The 19,807-nt window shown below is 35.5% G+C and overlaps 1 protein-coding gene across 2 annotated transcripts in view; it reads left to right on the plus strand.

Moving 5' to 3' along the window:
- Nucleotides 1–19,807, plus strand: part of MRPS9 (mitochondrial ribosomal protein S9) — a 62,326-nt gene that overhangs the window by 24,723 nt on the left and 17,796 nt on the right. For both annotated transcript variants that reach the window (XM_053664571.1, XM_037166405.2), the window contains exons 3-5: nt 10,212–10,274; nt 10,363–10,393; nt 14,255–14,334. In XM_053664571.1, coding sequence (XP_053520546.1) covers nt 10,212–10,274; nt 10,363–10,393; nt 14,255–14,334 — 174 coding nt within the window. The remainder of the gene's footprint in view (nt 1–10,211; nt 10,275–10,362; nt 10,394–14,254; nt 14,335–19,807) is intronic.

A 19,807-nucleotide genomic window follows, 5' to 3' on the forward strand; every position in this document is an offset into this window, starting at 1 on the left:
TTTATTTATTTTTAGAGAGAGGGGAAGGGAGGGAGAAAGAAATATCGATGTGTGAGAAAAACATCAATAGGTTGCCTCTTTCATGCACCGCAACCCAGACAGCATCCTGACTGGGAAACTGGTGACCTTTCACCTCGCATGTCCAGGCCCAGCCAACCGAGCCACACCAGTCAGGGTGTTTTTCTGTACTGTTAAAACTGTGTATGTATGGAGAAAGTAAGGTGATGTTATTTCGTGTTATTGTACTAACTGAATATAATAAAAAGTCTTTCTTAGACTTAACAAAAAAAAAAGTAATGAAATCATCAATTAACATTTAAAAAAGTCTCCAACCTCTTGATTAAAGTATGTGGAACCTTCTAAAATGAAGCTGAATTTCTTGTGTTGTGAGGAATATAGATGCAGAACGTTTAGAATTTGGTTGTTAAATGGGTCTTTTTGATAAAAATAAATGTATTATAGTTGAAGTGACATAGGAAGATGCAGAACTTGGGATAAGAAATTTTGCAGTGTCACTAACTAACATTGTAATGTTGAGCAAGTCACGGCACTGTCACTTGATTTTCTTGTCTCTAAAGTAGTAACAGCTGCTTGCCTATCTAAGAGTATAACTAAAGAACAGGAGTTTAATGCACTGTGTTATTCTCATATAATTAATTATAATAAATAAAATCTACCATAGCTTGAATCACTTACTAGTTTTCTAATTGCCTTTGTCACACAAATCTTTCATGCCACCTGAGACTGTGCGTTGGGGAGAATAATCTGAAATACTGTTGAAATACATTGATTTATCACTGAGTGATTTAAACTGGGGGTTGCATTGTGTAGTAGGTTGGTGTTTTGTCTCACCCTCTAAAAGCCTGTGTGGGAGGGAGTGTTAGCCATTTGCCTGACACCAGTGATGGAATTCTGCTGTGCTAGACTTCCCTGCAGATGATTGATCTGCTTCACTGTTTCACGTATCAATAGAGTCTTTCGGCATTTTTATTAAATTTAGTGGGCTCCCTTTGGCATCTGAGTAGATATAAAAACAAAGAGGACAGTGATAACCATTATCAAGGCATTAAAATAACTCACCTGTTATGGTCCTTGTTTTCATTTTTTTAAATATTATTTTTGTAAGAGTTTCAGCTGTGTGTATAATTTGAAAGAGGCATAGCTGATGGGTCTTATCTAGCATTTCCGTACTGACAAAATGCTTAATTATTTCTAAAGACCAAAAAAAATCATTTGACATCCAAAATCAGGAAAATATTTTAACCTTCCAGATAATCTGTGGAAGAACATTATGATTGTTATTTTATATTTAGAAGTTATTCTTTTTTATATTTTTTTAGTATATAAATTAAAATGAGCTACAGTGATTTCATTTAATATGATCAGGAATTTAGATATTCCATAAAAGGGAATTTTCCAGATAAGGAAGCTTATTTTCAATTATTTGTAATGAAAAATACCACCACTTACTAAATACCTCTTTTATATATATGTGCAGGACGCTCTCGGGGAACCTGGTACACATGACTACAGCTAATGTTTATAGAAACCTTATGGGGTAGTTTTTATTGTTGAAGAAACCACGGCTGTACAAGGTCTTTCTGTACCCAAAGTATGTTTTTCTATACTTTCAAAGATTATTTTGGAGGGTAATGTTTTCTAAAATAAGTTGTTTCCCCAACCTTGCACAGTAGAATATAATGAGTATAACTTAACGTTACAGTGCCTCAGTATTTTCCTTTTTATTATGGCTGTAAAACTGTGATTCCCAGCTGTGGCTCCTAGTGAATATTTGTCCTTGTATTGAATGGCCTGGCTGTGCTTTATTCCGATTCCTGCCATCTCCTTTCCTATCACAATGTCTGTGCACATGTGTCTGCCCCTGGCCTCTCTCTCATGACTTCCCACCTTCCGGTGTAACTAAACTTACTAGGCATGTGAATTAAAATGAAGGGCCATTGGACTCAGTATGAGAACCTGTGTACCCTTCCTACTAAGGAAAATCATACATTTATTAATATGGCGGCTATTTTTCCTCTTTATAGTCCTTTTTTTTTCCAGGTTTACAACTTCATTTCAGGGTTGAGCTTGAATAGAAATCTGGTCTCCGGCCTCACTGAGTATAGCATATGTAATTTATGTCTGAGAATTACACTTAGCTAATCTTATATGCTAGTGTTTTCTTACTTTAATAAAGCTTAAGAAGTGTTCAGATGTGGGTTGGTAAATTTTTTAATAAAATTTTATGAATAAAAATTCTGTTTGTAACTGTTGATACTTTAAAGGTAAATTACTTAGAAACCTTTTAATTTTTAAAGCACAGACTGTCTACCTGCTAGAATTTTTTTTTGCAAAATTACTTTGCTGTATTTAGTGCTCAATTTTGCTATTAAATTTATATGAAAATTATTTTTAGTTGGTAAAATACCAAGTTAACTACAAAGAAATCAGTCATTGACAGGTATAGATTTTCTTCACTTCAAAACGGTTTAATTTTTGCCTGATCTTTTAAGTATATCTAAAAGAAAGAAATCACTTATAGCTCTTTACTACTGAACAGCTGTGGTGCTACCAATTACCTTCAGAATATGTAATAGGAAAAACGGGTCCCTCTAACAATCAGTAGTATATAGGTATCTTGCTCAAAGTACTTAAAATGCATGCTAAGAATTTTGAAAATAGTCTTAAGGCTGTGGTTCTCAACTCCTATGCCATAAACCATTCACTGGTGATGGCCAAATGGTGATCAGTGTACACATAAGAAGTATTTTTGGCTGTAACAATGTATGTTGCAGCGAGGAGGAACCTGTCAGCTGAGTATTGAGCTGAGTGGGTTTTGTAATTCAATGTAAAGCAGTTACACACTGGTCAAAAGAAGATCTTATGGGTGGAAACTATAAAGAAATAAGCTCCAGAGTCTTGTAGTAGAGGCAGGGCAGAAAACAATTGTCCTCAAGTAGTGACCCAAGGCTAACGGCTGGCAGATGAATAGTACAGTCAGTGCCCATATAACTTAATAGACATGATAACTCACTGTCATGCTGGAGTGGACACTGGGTTACAGTTATTGCCAGTGTGTTTAGTATTGTTGGGTTTTTAAATCATTTCACATGTACCATCAAAAACTATTTTTCTCAAACTCATGCTGTAAGCACAAAAAAGTTGAGAACCACTGATAATTTGCATTTTCCTTTTTGAATTAAGCAGTATCAGTTATAAAATTTTTGGAAACATCATATTAAATAATATGAATAGAGAATTACACTTGCATTTACTAATGTCTTTATTTGGGAATTAAAAGTTAAGTTCTTCATTACTATAGAATTTCAGGAAAAAAGCCAGCAAATTGATATATAACACTGCTGAAGTCTACCAATTACTTTTTAATTGGTATTATAGACTTCATTCTGAAACCAGAATGTTTTATTCTCCTAAGTGTGAATATGCTGTATGAAGTTTCTCTAATTGATTTGCTGTGCCTATTCCATTTGATGTATCATTTTTCACAATATTTCATAATTTGTGCTCACTTCTAATGAACAGAGTCGTTAGGACAGGCATGTCTAAGTACAACTGACAGCTAACATTAGGTGCCAGATGCAGTTTATAAAGCTATGTAGAAATGTAGAGAACAGTTTAAATAAATTAGCACCTGTACATTAGTCTCACTTGCTGGTAATTTATAAGCGAATCAGTAGAGATGACATTTAGGTAAGTCATTGATCAAGTTAACAGCTGCAAACCCACTGCCCAGCTGGGATACCTAATTAATTGAGATTGCATTCCTGACCCAGTGCTTCTCCTGAGTTGAGTCTGCAGTCTTTTTGTACTTGACATAAACCTAAGAATATAGTCAAAAGTACTTTGCCCTCATTTCAGGCAACTCTTCAATGCCAGTATTCTAGTTAAAATTTAAAAAAGTAAGAAACATGTTTATAATTGAGCATTACTTTACTCCATGACTCATTTGGATTAATTTTTTTTTAATTTGCATTCTTTATTTTTGTCAGTATTTTTTTTGTTTTGAATTCAGATAAGTTTTGCTATAGTCTAATGAATACCTAACTGTACTTATTCTTAAATGTATACCGGATAAGTAAGTAGGATTCTGTCTATACTTATCCTTAAATGTATACAGATGCTTCTTGACTTACGATAATGTTACATCTTAATGATCCTGTTATTAAGTTGAAAATATCATAAAAGTCAGAAATAGTATGTTTTTTTAAAAAAACACATTTACCACACCTAACCCACCAAACATCATAGCTCAGCCAGCCTTCAGTTAGTCAGCCGTAAAGGTGCTCAGAACACTTACCTTAGGCTTCAGATGGGCAAAATCATCTCACAACAGGAACACGCTGTGTAGAGTGTGTTGGTCCTTTACCCTTGTGTTCATGCTACTGACTGGGAGCTGTGGGCACTGCCACTGCCCAGCATTAGGAGAGAGTATGGTTCCACATATGGTTAGCCTGGGAAAAGGTTAAAATTCAAAGTATGGTTGCTTTTGCACCATTGTAAAGTTGAAATTTAAGTTGAACCATCAAAAATTGGGGACTATCTATACTTCAACCTTTTTATTTTCCAAGAGAAACAAGGTTTTTTCTTTTTGCGACAACCAGCCTTGAACTGAAGCCATGTATATAATGCTTTTTTTCAAATGTAAGATTAGTTTAAAATATTTAAGAACTTTGCCAGGTTGCATTTCACATAAATTCAAGTATTTAATATTGATTGTACTTGAAAAATATTTTGATGGTTATAAGACACAGTAAAGATTATGTTTACATGTTCATCTGGTTTTCACGTTCACCACTCCCTTGCTTCAGAATTGTGAGAGGCAGTGAAAGTGGGCGTTTATACCGTGGAACACTCTGCCCAAAGCATGTCTGTGGGCTCTTCAACTTAATCCCAACACTCAAAATTTTCCTGTTCCAAGAAATATTTACTATTTATTTCAAAAGAGTAGTCACTGACTGGAGTTTTAACAGCTGTGTGTGTTAACTGGGAGTTAAGAACATATAGAAAGCAACAAAATTACTATTTTTTCCATAAAATCCAGATAGTCCTTTTTTTGCTTCAGAATTTGTTGTTTAGAATGCCCATAGGAGATCAACAGAAACAATGGTGTAGGTCATGTTAGCGCTGCTCCATGCACACTACAGTGTGCTGGGGAGGCATCTTTCTATTTTGTATGTTTTACTTTATTGAAAAAGAACTGGTTTATATTGTTTACTGTTCCGTCTCTTGTTTCTTTTTCTTAGATCTTTTGTTTTTACTGAGCTTGTGATTTTGCTTTTTATCTGACATGGTATCTTTTGCTCTGTGGATCTTCTCCATAGTACTTGGTACAGAACCTAATACAGTTAGGTACAAATGTAATATAATGTAGTTGGTACAGTATACCGTAGTAGATTTTAGGTACCCCATTACTAATTACTGATTAGTGTGGTGTAAAATAAAATAGGTGAGTTGCTGTATGGTTATTACAACCTAATATAGTGAAGAAATAAATTAGTAAATATGTGTAAATATACTTTTAGCTGAGGGTTTTTTTTTTTAAGGCAAAGCCACACTTCTTGATCCTTTCAGTGGAATCTCAGAGTACTTCTAGCAAAACCCTTGTTTAATTGTTTTCATTTGGGAGGGGGGACACACTTTGCCTGTAATTCTGTCTTTTGGAATTTATGGCTTATTTTCAGGTTCTACCAGTTAACTTCTTAGTGACTTTCCTAAGTCTTCATTTTCATTAGAAATTTAACCATGGGATAGAATTCTTCACATTTTTATTTCCTTCTAGGATACTGTCGGGTGGACACTTAAGGTAGGAGTCATTTTCATATTTGAAAGAGATGCCACTGATGGTTTGACACTGATTTAAAAGTGGTTTGGATTTTCCTCCTGGTAATTATGGTGATCTCACTCCAAGTTGAAGAGTTGAACTTAACATATTTCACCATGTATGATGTTCACTTTTCCCTGAATTTTTGAGGGAAAAATAAGGGTGCACATTATACATGAATATAATGGTTACCTACCATGGATATGTAATGTAAAATTGTATGAATATAATAAAGTTTTGTGAGTAAAGTTTTGTAAGATATCATTCAGAATGTGGATATCGTAACACTTAACTCCTAAATACATCAGCATTTATTTAAACACTAAATGCATAAAAACCCTTTATATTATTGTCTCCTACAGTACCACTGTCACATCTAATGCATTTATAATTCTATAATGTCATATATAGTCTATATGTAGATTTTCACAGTTTTCCCCAAAATGTCTTTATAGCTAGCTTGGGCTTTTGTAGAATTCAGACTATGTGTTTTGTGCAGTTGTCCGGCATTCTTGCATTCTAATTGCTTCCTCATGATCAGATTTAGAATGTGTAAATGATACTCCTTACATGATATTGTAGCCTTCTCATTGCCTCACACCAGTAAGAACAGTTAGTTTGTCCCAGTATGGACTGTACAATATGCCCTATCCCTTGGTGAAGATGGTGACCTCTTTATTATGAAAGGAGCTTTTTCCTTCTGTAACTAGTAATCTGTAGGATATTTTGAGTTCATGTGAATATTTTATTCCCCATTAACTTTTCATCAAATGACTTTAGCATTCATTGATGATTCTTGCCAGAAAGTAATGATTGCCTTGGAAGTTGTAAAACAATGATTTGCTATTTCCATCATTCCTTCTACTTTTATTAATGGTATTATTTTATAAAGAGGCTTTCCTTTCCTTCCTCCCCCTCCCCCCACACCCTTCAGAGGGTATCTGTCAACACTGTTGAACATACACATACTCACATATTAATGCCATAAGGCACTGTCATTTTCAAATTATCCCAACTTTGGCCATTGGGAGACCCTTGAAGTCAACCTCTGTGACCTTTTGAGGACGAGCTTGTTTTCTGGCTTAGGAAGAAGATACATGCCATGTCTCAGGCTCTTACTTTCTCTGCCTTAGTTCTAGAACCAGTCATTTCTCCAAGGTACTCTGTTCCTTATAAGAGGAAACTATTAGAAACCAAGATTTAGATGGTTGGATCACCCTTTGCTCTTGGAATTCCATTGCTACTGTGCTCATTCAGGGGACAGAAGTTAAAAAACAATATTTTAAAAGTATTACAGAAATGATAAAAGAAATAATGTTTGAGGATCATGCATTTATACTGATTTGTCTAATTCAAACTTACCTTTACTTCACATTATATTTGTGTATCTTCTACAATAAAATTTTGGTAATTATAAAATTTATATATTTACTTTTTTTCTTTATGCTTCAATATAAACAGAATGTTTCAGAATTATAATATTAATATTATTACTAACAGTGGGCCCACCAAGGAAAGCTGAAGATTTATTTGCAGTTATTTTTGTTGTTAGAAATTAGGTTTATACTAAGGGGGGGGAGGAAATGGGAGGGAGGTGGGGGCAAGGGCATGATAGACAAAAAACTGTACTTGAAAAATAACTAAATAAAATTTAGAAATTAGGTTTATTTGTTTCTCTTTGTATTAAGTTTTAGAGTTTTCTTTTGAAAATTTTAGTCTTTAATATCTAAGACATTGACCTGCTTCAAAGTTCAAGCATACGAAAAAGTACACTGTCATCCCTGGGCTTTCACCCTGCTCCCACCCACCCTTAATCGGCAATGATTTTTATCATTTTCTATTTTATTCTCTCTCATACCAGTGGTTCTCATTCTAAGTAAATTTCTTTTGTATCTTGCCCTTCTCAGATCTTTTTATGGGTATAAAATACTGGATCACATAAGTATATGGGGTTTATTCAACCAAACTCTTGTGTATGGGGATTTGGTTGATTCTAATATTTTGCTCTTATGAATCTATAAATAACCTGTGCTTGTGTTGTTTTGTGTTTCTGAGGGGGTGTGTCTTCAGAATAAACTCACAGAAGTGGGATTGCTGGGGGAAAATGTAGTTTTGATAGATAGTGTCAAACTTCCAACCCTACGGTGGTGCCATTCGACACGCCCACCAGCGTGGCACTACCGTTGTCTCGTAGCAGCTCCAACAGTGTGCTGTCAAGCTTTTGAATTTTTGCTAGTTCTGTTGGATGAATAGTGGTATCTCAATGGTTTTCATTTGTACTTTTCTTATTATATATGTATTTGAGCCATATTTTTTCATTTTAATGTAGCTTAATTGGTTGACTTTTTAAAAAATGTTTTATTTATATATGTACATGTGTATGTATGTATGTATGTATAGACAGGGGGAAAGGGAGGGAGAAGGAGTGGGAGAGAAACATTGATGTGTGGTTGCCTCTCACATGCACCTTACTAGGGACGTGGCCTACAACCCAGGCATGTGCCTGACTGAGAATCGAACTGGCTACGCTTTGGTTCACAGGCCCACGCTCAATCCACTGAGCCACTCAACTATTTTTTGCTTCTGAATTTTAAGTCATGGTTAAGAAAGACTTTGCATATCTACATTATAAAGGAATTCACTATGTTGTCTTCTAGTACTTGTTTTATTTTGTTTCCCTTTTCTATGTTTAGTCCTCTGACTCACGTAGAGTTTATTCTCGTGTATGGTATAAGGTTTAGGTCCAGTTTTGTCATTTTGCCATGGTAGTTAACTCACATCACTTATTAAAAAGTCCACCTTTTCTCCAGATTAGAAGGGAGAGCTGTCCCTGGTTTTTGAAACAAAAAGTTCACAATATTAACACTCTGATATTTAAGTTTTTTAATTTCAGTTTTATTGGCCAGTGCTTGACCCAGAGACACAATTGGGCTCCATATCATTGAATTTGTAGCCCTGCCTCCAACTTTAAGGAGCAGACCTGGGTCTAGCACACGTACTGTGTGAAGGAGAGAGCATGCTGAGAACAGGCTCTCCAGAAGAGCAGCAGTGTTCACCTGAGATGCCAGTTCATTAGAGTTCAGATAGAATGCGAAGCCTTTTCATCTGACATCGTTCAACAAAAGTGAGCATTTAGTTAGTTTGGATGGGTGGGTGTTGTTTTGGTTTTTTGCTTTTAATTGTGAGAAGGGCCACTGGAAAAGACAGATGGCTAAAGCAGGGCTGAGGTTTGCAGCAGTGCTGAGCCTTAAGTGAAGGAAGGACATTTGGAAGTGTGCCCATGCACGTGTGTGTGTGTGTGTGTGTGTGTGTGTGTGTGTGAGAGAGAGAGAGAGAGAGAGAGAGAGAGAGAGAGAGAGAGAGGTTTGTCACAAGCACAGGATATCACTGGCACAGATTTGTATTGTAGAAAAGAGCCAGGGATGTTTAATGACCTGCAATATAGGGGAAAGTTTCCTACAATGGAGCTGTCACACTCAGAGTGCCAATAGTGTCCCCACTGAGAAATAGACACTTATGAGAACTGTTTGGGAAACTAGTTTAAAAACCTCTCACAACTTGAGGAAAATTTCAGAGTAGCCAAAAAATCAGTGGACGTCACTGTGGATAAGATTTAGAGCTGCTCTGTTTGCTATTCTGTCTTTAATATTTGTACTACCAGATGGGAGTTAGAATGATTGATTGCTCTTGAATACATACCACAGAAGTTGTATAGGAGCAGCTCTAGTGTTCCTTTAAAAAAAGAAAATGAGATTGATTGTGTGTGGTATCACTTTCACGTTTCAAGGGACACTTGAAAATTGTTGTAACTATAGTAATTTAATACAGTAGTTCCCCCTTACCAGTTTTGCTTTTCACAGTTTCCATTACCTGCAGACTGTCTCAGTCCAAAAATATTAAATGGAAAATTCTAGAAATTGCTCTCCTTCTCCATCTCATCCAGAATATGCATCATCCCTTTCTCCATGCTATATTCGCTCCTGCTCATTAGTCACTTAGTATCAGATCCGTTGTTGAGGTATCACAGTGCTTGTATTCAAGTAACTTTATTTTAGTTGGTAATGGCCCCTCACACAAGAGTAGTGTGATTCTAGCAGTTCAGGTATGCCAAACAGAAGCTGTAAACTTCACCACTGGTACATATGTATAAGGAAAAACATGACACATGTAGGGTTGGGTACTAACAGTGGCCTCGGGGGGTATGTGTATGTGGTAAGTTATTTTTTTATTTAGAAAATTTTGAAGTGAAATAATGTATATGAAACTGTTAGTGTGATGCCTGGCACATAGTAAGCACTCAATAACTGTTAATCAGAACATTAACTGGTTTTTATAAGAATTGTTAATTAACCTTTATGTGTATTTTCAGAGAGCTATTGCTTATCTTTTTCCCAGTGGTTTATTTGAGAAGCGAGCCAGGCCAATAATGAAGGTAATTATCTTAAGTAATATTTTTTTAAATTTCACTTAGTTTTATATGTTACAGTAAGTATCTCATGCACTTTTAATTTATTTTACAGCATCCTGAACAGATTTTTCCAAAACAAAAAGGTAAGTTTGCTCAAGAATGAAATAAACTATTTTTTTTTTGTTATAGTGTTACATACTAGCAGTTACTTACATATTATACAGATGAACTCCCATACCATGGTGGTCGTATAGTAGGTAAAAGTTTTTATAACCAATAATGGAATTTATGACTAATTTCTTTTTAATTAAAAAATACTAAAATTAATAAGGGTAGAGTTTATGCTTTCACTAATATCACACTAATTTATTTGCATTCGAATATGCCTTTGTGGGGAAGAGTTTGGTACAAATCTGCTGGAGAGAATTAAACATTTCTGTTCTGCAAAAGACACTGTCAAGAGAATGAAAAAAACAAGCCACAGAGTGGTAGAAAATATTTGGAAAAGAACCATCTGATAAAGGACCATTATCTGAAATATATAAAGGACTCTTAAAATTCAACAATAGAAAACAACCCGATTTAAAAATGGGCCAAAGACCTTAACAAACACCTCATTAGAGAGCTTATATACATATGGAAAGATGTTCCACATCAGGGAAATCCAAATTAAAGCAACCGTGAGATACCTGTTAGAGTGGCCAAAATTCAGAACACTGACAACACCAATTCTTGCAAGGTTATGTAACAACAGGAATACATTCTGGTGGAAATGCAAAATGGTGCAGCCGCTTTAGAAGACAGTTTGGCAGTTTCATAAAACTAAACATATTTTTACCATATAATCCAGCAGTTGTGCTCCTTGGCATTTACCCAGAGGAGTTGAAAACTTAGTATCTACACAGAAACTTGCACACAGATGTTTATAGCAGCTTTACTCATAATTGTCAAAACTTGGAAGATGTCCTTTAGTTGGTGTGTGGAAAATTAAACTGGTATATCTAGATAATGGAAGATTGTTCACTAATGAGCTATCAAGCCACAAAAAGACATGGAGGAAACTTGAATGCATGTTACTAAATGAAAAAATCTAATCTGAAAAGGTTACATATATGATTCCAACCATACGACTTTCTGAAAAAGACAAAACTGTGCTGACAGTAAAAAGTCACTGGTCACCAGGAGTTAGGTGGGGAGGGAGGGATGAATAGGTGGAGCACAGAGGATTTTTAGGGCAGTGAAACTACTCTCTGATACTCTGTAATGGTGGATACATGTCTATACATTTGTCCAAACCCAAGAATGTACAACACCAAGAGTGAACCATATGTAAACCACGAGTTTTGGATAATCATGATATGTCACTGTAGGCTCATCAGTTGTAACAAATGTATTACTTCGGTGGAGGGTGTTGATAATGGGGGAGGCTCTGCATGTGAGGGAGCAGGAGGTGTATGGTAAATCTGTGTATCTTCCTCTCAATTTTACTGTGAACCTTAAATTACTCTAAAAAAGAAAGTCTGTTTAAGAAATAGTAAAAGAATCTATTACTAGTGTAATTAATGTTATAGAAAACATAGATGACCGAGGAGGTAGTATCAAGAGAAACAAAAGCTAAAGTACATATAAAACTTACCAAAGTATGTAAGAAATTTTTGTAGAAAATTATAAAACTTATCATAAGTAAAAATCTAAATAGCTGGAAAGTGATTTCATGTTTGTATGAGGAAAGATTGAAAACTACTTTAATATAATTTCAGTAAAAGTCTTGGTAGGACTTTTGGGAGAAATTTGTCAAGTTTATTTGAAAGAATTTTTTTAAAGAAATAAGAATAATGAAGGAAGCTTACTTAGCCTATTAAATATCAAAATGCAGCATAAAGCTCATTTTAATTAAATAGCAGTAGTGGTGCAGAAGAGATCAAATTAGAGTATTCAGTGTCAATATTTGTTTATGTCATATTTTGTAGGTTCTACGACATAGTTTTTCAAATTTTAACATTTTTAACAATAGGTTTCATTATACAGTTAATGCCAACTATGAAGCATGCTGTCAGCTTTTTTTCTTTGCAAAAGATGCATGATGGGGCATCTTAAAGTCTGACATCTAGATTGAGTGAAGTCAAGAATGTGTGTATATATATATACATATGTGTATATATATGTGTATATATATACACATACATACATATGTATGTGCATGTGTGTATATATGCATATACATACATACTTCAGAAATCAAGTATACACAAGCACACAATCACATGAAATGAGACCAAATTCAGAAATTCCTCTAAGCTTTTTAGTAAACTCTCATCTGGAACCATGATGTTTGTCTTTCTTGGTTACTTTCTGACTGACTGCTTTAATAATACAGTGAAAATTGATTGCATAGTAAACTTGTAAATATCAGAAAATATGTAGGGTTTCATGAAGTCTAGGAAAATGATGTTGGAGAAGTATTTAATTCATCCATAAGCCATTGGCAAATAAGAATCTTGCTTTATTTTTTTCAAGCTAAACTTCCTATCAGGTTTTTTGTTCGTTTGTTTTTCTTGGGTTTTTTTTATCTAATTATTTTTCAATTACATTTTTCTATTTCTCCCATCCCAGCGCACTTTTTGTGTTTTTTTTACCATTTACTATGAAATTTTGGTCTTTTTTTGTTTTTAAGTATATTCACTTAAAGTGGCCCATGGCTGATGCCAATTATCCTCAGAAGGAAAAGATTACCTGCGTATTGTGTAGGTGGTATTTCAACAGAAAGAGTGTAGTACTTAAAAAACGAATGAGTAACGACTCACTCTGCTGGAGAAAACACTGGGATTTCTGCCTCACAAATATAAATTCCAGCTATATTAAATTTCTGAACATGAAAACAAAAATTTCAGTAGAAAATGTAGGAAAATAATTTTTAGGAAGCATCCAGTCTTAAAGCATGCTTTCTCAGTGCAGTGATGTTGGGCCCAAGGGGGCATAAATTGATTTAGAAGAAAAGAAAAAATCTCAACAGTTACAGTGTTTCAGCTCTCAACCCATATGCAGTATGTCTGGTATTAAAATCTCATGGGAAGGAGGATATTAGGAAAAACAAAATGTCTAAAAAGGCTCCTTAGTAATGTAGATAATGAAAGAAAGAAAACAGTTGAGAAACACTGCCATGGAGGAAAAGTGACAGATTCTACAAAAACATATATGTTAAATTCTTGATTATGAAAGACACCATAAACAAAATTTAAAAAGCAAGTGAAAGATTGGGAGAAAAGTGTTTACAATTTATGTAATAGACAAAGGAGTGTAATCTTTTAACATGTTAGAGTTCCTACAGATTGTTAACAGAGAAACAACTCAGAAATACCAGCAAAGGGCATGGAGTTAGTGGTTTGGTTTACTTACTAGAGATTCCATTTCTCAGTTTGTTTGGTGTTTATTAGATGTGAATGATCATCTGTATTTCACAAGGAATTACATGTAACACTTTTGGGGGCCCCTTTTGTTTTAGATGTTTCTAAACTCTGAAATATGTCCTCACAGAGTTGAAACAAATAATGTGTCATGGGAAAATCCATCTCGTGTTTTTCTTTATTATATTACGCCTGTTTCTCATTTTCTGAATGAACTACATTATTGACTTTATCAGTTTTTGTTTTTAAGAATATAGGAGTGCATTATATTTATGGCCAAACCTAATATTTTTTGTCCTAACAAGTTGATTTTGTCTGTTTTATGGCCGTTTATTTAAAACAAGTTATAGAAATTCTCATGGTAAGATATTTAGGAATATTTTCTCAAATACAAACATTGTTTTATGTCAGTGACTGTTAAATACCCTAAATAGTTACATGCTAAACTAAATATTAAAATTCTAAATATTATGCTTTTTGTTGTTTTAAAAGTCAATCAGAATTATAAACATGTCTCATGACTGTAGTTAAATACATCTGTTTGGTCTCTCTCTGTATATTTTATTTTTGTTTATTTGTTTTTATCTGGCTTTTTATTAGCAACCCAGTGGGGAGAAGATGGTCGTCCATTTCATTTTCTCTTTTATACTGGCAAACAGTCATATTATTCATTAATGCATGTAAGTATATTATATTTTATGATAAATAACATGAGCTGTAAGGTAAATAACTGATTTTACCAGAGATTTTTCTAAACTTCACAATTGACCTAGTATGTTTCATAAGGAACAAAAATAGGACTTCTGGAGGTGAGACAATATGTTGAAAGGCTTTGTATTTTATTAATCCATATTTCTAAAGGTAAACACAGGATTTATAACAGAATGGTTTGTCCTTAAGGTGCTTTTTCTTACAAATTGAGATCGTGTTAGCAGATAGATACTCAGTTGTAGTGCATGTATGTGCAATCCAGGTAAAACATGAAGCAGGTAGGGGCAGGTACATATCCTCTCAGGGTCTCTAAGGCACCTTGGGAGGGAGTCAGATAGTTAACTGTACTTGTTATGCAGATACAGTTGCTGCGTTTTGTAGGCTAATGCAATGTATGAGTCTAGAAAGCCTAGAAAAAAGACCTACTTCCAACTGCCTTTGGGAGTGCTGGGAAGTTTTTGTTTTCAGAACTCTTGAATGTTTGACAGTGTGCAGATATGGGCGTTCCCTATTGTGACAAGGGTGAAAAACCTGGATGCTAATATCCAGTTTTAAACAGCAGAACCATTTTATTCTCAAAATGTGTCAAGTTTTATTCATTGCATGATTTTTTAAGTATTCAGTGGGTTTCCCCATCCAGAGTCAGATTTCAGGTTGCTCGAATCCCGTGTGCGCTTTCCTCTGCTTTTTAGAATGTCTTATGTTTGTTGGAGCTCCACAAACCCGAAATGACAAAACCCCCACTTGTCAGGTACATCTATTTCTTGGCGGCGGGGGGAAACAGAGAGCCCTTTTTTCGGTTTTTGTTGACCTTGGGCAAATGAGCTTCTTGCCCTGGCAGAAATGAAATGAATGATAAATGTAGAGTGCGTCTTTGCTGAGTAATGGAGCTGCAGCTCAAGCTTTCCACTGAGGTTGTCTCTGCACAGCCCGAGGCTGCCCAAGGACCCCTGCTGTTCATTTAAATAGGTATGTCAAATCTGCCTGCAGAAGCTGCCGGTTTGATCTGTGGTAATATTTGTGAAGGTTCCATATGGACCTAAGCCCCCTGCAGTGCTAAGAAATAATGTACAACGCTTCATGGTGCAGACGCAAATTTTCTCTGAAAAGGGATGCAGTGCTGCGTTTTAGCTGTCGGAAGGGATGATGGAGCTGACGCACTAGGCCTGTCAACTTGTTACACGGATGGGTTGCACGCAGCAAAGCCATGGAAAATCTGTGCCTGTTAACTTTTCTACTTAATCACGGTTGTAGCATTGCCTTTAGACTGTATGCTACATTAATTCCCTTCCTGCCTTCTGCTTTTCATCCCAAGTTTCACGGAAAAAGGAAAGCATGCAGGTCTTGTGGAGGAGCCTTATCAAACAGCTGTCATCTGACAGGCCATTTGCATTTGTTTTGGCTGAAACTGAGCAACCCAAGGGCAGGATGTTTTGTTGCATTGCATCATAATGAAGAAACTACACATTGCAGGAGAGGCCTGATTTTGTTTTTAGTTTGTTTCTATCTTTTAAAAGGTATTGCTCAAGAAAATGGTTGGTTTCTCAGTGGATAAAATACTAGCATACTCTGACTGATAAACCAAACTGTATCTGATTAATAAATACTCTTTCTTTTTGAGTAATATAGTTTCTGTTACATATGGGAGTGTTCTTTGGGCCTTTATGTTTTAGCTGAAATTTAGGTCAGTTTGTTTTGCTGGGTGTTTTAACTCCCCAGACTATACGGAGTTTATTTAGCATTTGTTTTTTTGCTCATCAGAACAGTTTTACACATAGGAATTACAGATATTTGGGGTTCATTTGGATATTTTAATTCAGATAATTAATAAAACCTTATATTTTCAAAAATGTATGTATGGGGGAAAGGATAAATGTTTTCCTAAATATATGCCAAAGACTTTAGCCTCATATTTGTACTTGTTATCAGTTATAACTATAGTCAGTCATACCAGTCTCATTTTCTAGGTCATGTAAACCAACATCATCCTGGATTCAGTTTGTTACTTTGAAATAGTATGAGACTCAATACTCACTGTTGGGCTTACAAAAGTGGTTTTGTAGTGAAGTCAAACATTGGACATAAAGTAAAATGGTAAAAATTGAAACTGCTTTATGTGTTTGTTCTCTTCTTTGTTCTCCCTTCTCTTGGTGGTGGGGGTTGCCGTTCCATTGTCTGGGTGACAGTGAGTCCACTACTGTTCTTACACTGCAGCAAGGCAGTTGGCCCCCAAATACTGGTGGGCTTTAAATACTTGGAAGTGAATGATTGTTGTTATCATTTCTTTTTGTTGATGAAGTTTCTTCCCATATGACAGGGTAAAAGACACTGAGCCAAATCAGTTTTCCCCATGTCATTGAGAAACTAATTGAGATGTGGCAGTCATCAGCCAAGTGTTTTGACTGATGGACCTAATATGTGGGCATTTCTGCCAGGAAATCTTTCTAATGTCAGTTACCCTTTTTGTCTCCTATGCCAAGTCTTCTTTTTAGTATTTGGCCACTTTTCATATTGACCTTAGGTATTACATTATAGCAACTAATAAAAGATAGTACTGTTGCAGCTTATAGTTTCAGATAATGTATAATGCTTCAGTGAACACTTTCCATTGGGCCCATCTAATTTCTATGGAGAAGCAGGGAGATTTTTGAGACAAGATGAACATGAGAAGGAAGAAGTAATTTGTTTCTGCCCAGAAATGAAATGTGATAAGAAAGATAAAGTGAAGAAAAATGTGCTGATCCATGGGGTCTCAGACTTTGTAAATGTGTTACATTCTGCAGGTTCATTAGAATAACTCTGCAGGGGAGTTAGAACATTTTCCTGTGGACACTGCTCCTTCAAGTTCCTGGGAAAGTCAGTAACAAACTTACAGTGAATATGATGTACATATGTAATGAAAAGAGCATAAAACAGTGCTAACAACTAATTTCTTAAGCAGTGAAAAGTAATTTAAGTGAGAATAAGAGACTTTGAGTTTCTCAAAGGATAGTTAGTTGAGTACTGGAAAGGGAACTCCTCTGGATGGCACTGTCTAATCTGGCATTTTTCACCTGAAATGGATGGCTTTTCATTTCTTTAATAGGTACTTAACCAGTAGAAATTGTGTACTTTTCAGACACAATTTTTAGCTTCAGTTTAGGGTTTCAGGAGCAGAATAAAGAAATAAAGAATAAAAGAAATTTTCTGAAACACTTGAGCAGAAGCATAAAGGAAAGGGAAGACTTTTTAGAACAGGAATACGTGTGCAGTAAAGAACATGCCTAGCTCTCCACGAGGGGCGGGGCAGCGATAGGCCAGAGGGTGTGCCCTTCGGTCCTCCAGCCTGCCAGGCATACCCCTTGTCCACAGCAGTTGCAGCTGTCCAGGCCAACAAAGCTGGTGGTGAAGGGGAGAGTGGCCTGTATTCATGAGCAAGACATTGGCAATCTGGGTAGTCACAGTTGAGTTTGTGCAGGTCCTTTAATTTTTAGAAAAATATTTAGGTTGACTCATTAATTTATACATTTCTGAAAGTTTTTAAATTCCTTCATGAAAAATTAGTTGAAAACTATTTAAAACTCATTACGGGAGGTGATTTTTTCACTCTGAAGTGGGGAATCCTTTTGTAAAATATTACTCATTAAGTCAGGGCATGTCTATAATGCACCTTTTCCCATAGTGCTTTCTGAGGAGCACAGGTTATAAAATATTCTTCAAGAAAGGATCTCTGGAATTACTTAGTTTGGGAATGCTGCTTATTGTGGCCTAGAAAACTCGAATATGGAGATACTTATTAGCGTGAAAAAGCTCTGCAAAATTCCTCAGTAAAGAAACCTGTTGCATTAACCCACTGCTGCTCAAACATACTAGATCATAGAGCCCTTTCTACCCAGAACACCTTTTTAAAAATCCCATGAAACTAGTGGGTGGGAAAGGCTGTGTAGCATATTGAAAACACTAGATTGTCAAATAAGTGTTCGTTGAATTTTACACAAGCTCCCCCTCCCCAATCTTTAAGAAAAGTTAGCTCTAAAAACTGCAGTGGGAATAATTTAGCATCTTATAGAAATCTCATTTCTATTTTAGGACAAGTTTTACAGTGAACAGTGGGGTGTTTTCAGAGTATTTTTATAAATTGAAAGAATAACATGGCCACAGATGAAATTTTCACAAAAAATATGTATAAAATTAGGGAATGAAAATCATTATTTACTTAAAGTACTCTACTGAATTAAAGTAAATAAGAAACACAACCAAGTAATTCTAATTCTAATAACTTATGCATAAACAGGATTAATTTGCCTTTTGAAAGAAGCTCCTGGCTTATTTAGAAATTCTGCAGTTTGTTTTATTTGTTTTTAAATATATTTTATTGATTATGCCATTACAGTTGTTCTATTCCCCCCTTCATTCCCCTCCACCCTGCACACGCCTCCCCCACCATTCCCCCCCTTTAGTTTATGACCACGTGTTTCAAGTTCTTTAGATTCTATGTTTCCCACACTATTCTTGCCCCCCATCTATTTTCTATCTACTGTCTATGCTACTTATTTTCTGTACCTTCTCCCCCCTTCTCCTTCTCCCACTCCCCTGTTGCTAACCCTCCATGTGATCTTCATTTCTATGGTTCACTCCTAATCTAGCTGTCCTCTTAGTTTGCTTTTGTTTTAGGTGTGGTTGTTAATAACTGTGAGTTTGCTGTCCTTTCACTGTTCATCTTTTTTTTATCTTCTTTTTCTTAGGTAAGTCCCTTTAACATTTCATATAATAAGGGCTTGGTGATGATGAACTCCTTGAATTTGATCTTATCTGAGAAGCACTTTATCTGCCCTTCCATTCTAAATGAAAGCTTTGCTGGATAGAGCAATCTTGGTTGTAGGTCTTTGGTTTTCATGACTTGGAATACTTCTTTCCAGCCCCTTCTTGCCTATAAGGTTTCTTTTGAGAAATAAGCTGACAGTCTGATGGGAACTCCTTTGTAGGTGACTGTCCTCTTATCTCTTGCTGCTTCTAGGATTCTCTCCTTCATTTTAATCTTGGCTAATGTAATGATGATGTTCCTTGGTGTGTTCCTTCTTGGGTCCAACTTCTTTGGGACTCTCTGAGCTTCCTGGATTTCCTGGAAGTCTATTTCCTTTGCCAGATTGGGGAAATTCTCTTTTATTATTTGTTCAAATAAGTTTTCCACTCGTGGCTGTTCCTCTTCCCCTTCTGGCACCCCTATAATTGTGATGTGTTGGAACATTTAAAGATGTCCTGGAGGTTCCTAAGCCTCTCCTCATTTTTTTTGAATTCTTGTTTGCACATTCTTTTCTGTTTGGTCATTTTTTTCCTCTTTCTGGTCCACTCCTTTGATTTGAGTCCTAGTTTCCTTTCCATTACTATTGGTTTCCTGTGGAATTCCATTTATTTCAATTAGTTTAACCTTCATATGTTCCTCTAATTTGTGACTAAAATCAA

Source organism: Artibeus jamaicensis, unplaced genomic scaffold, assembly GCF_021234435.1.
Source record: "Artibeus jamaicensis isolate MK-2021 breed Jamaican fruit bat unplaced genomic scaffold, CSHL_Jam_final contig_384, whole genome shotgun sequence".
Taxonomy (NCBI): Eukaryota; Metazoa; Chordata; class Mammalia; order Chiroptera; family Phyllostomidae; genus Artibeus; species Artibeus jamaicensis.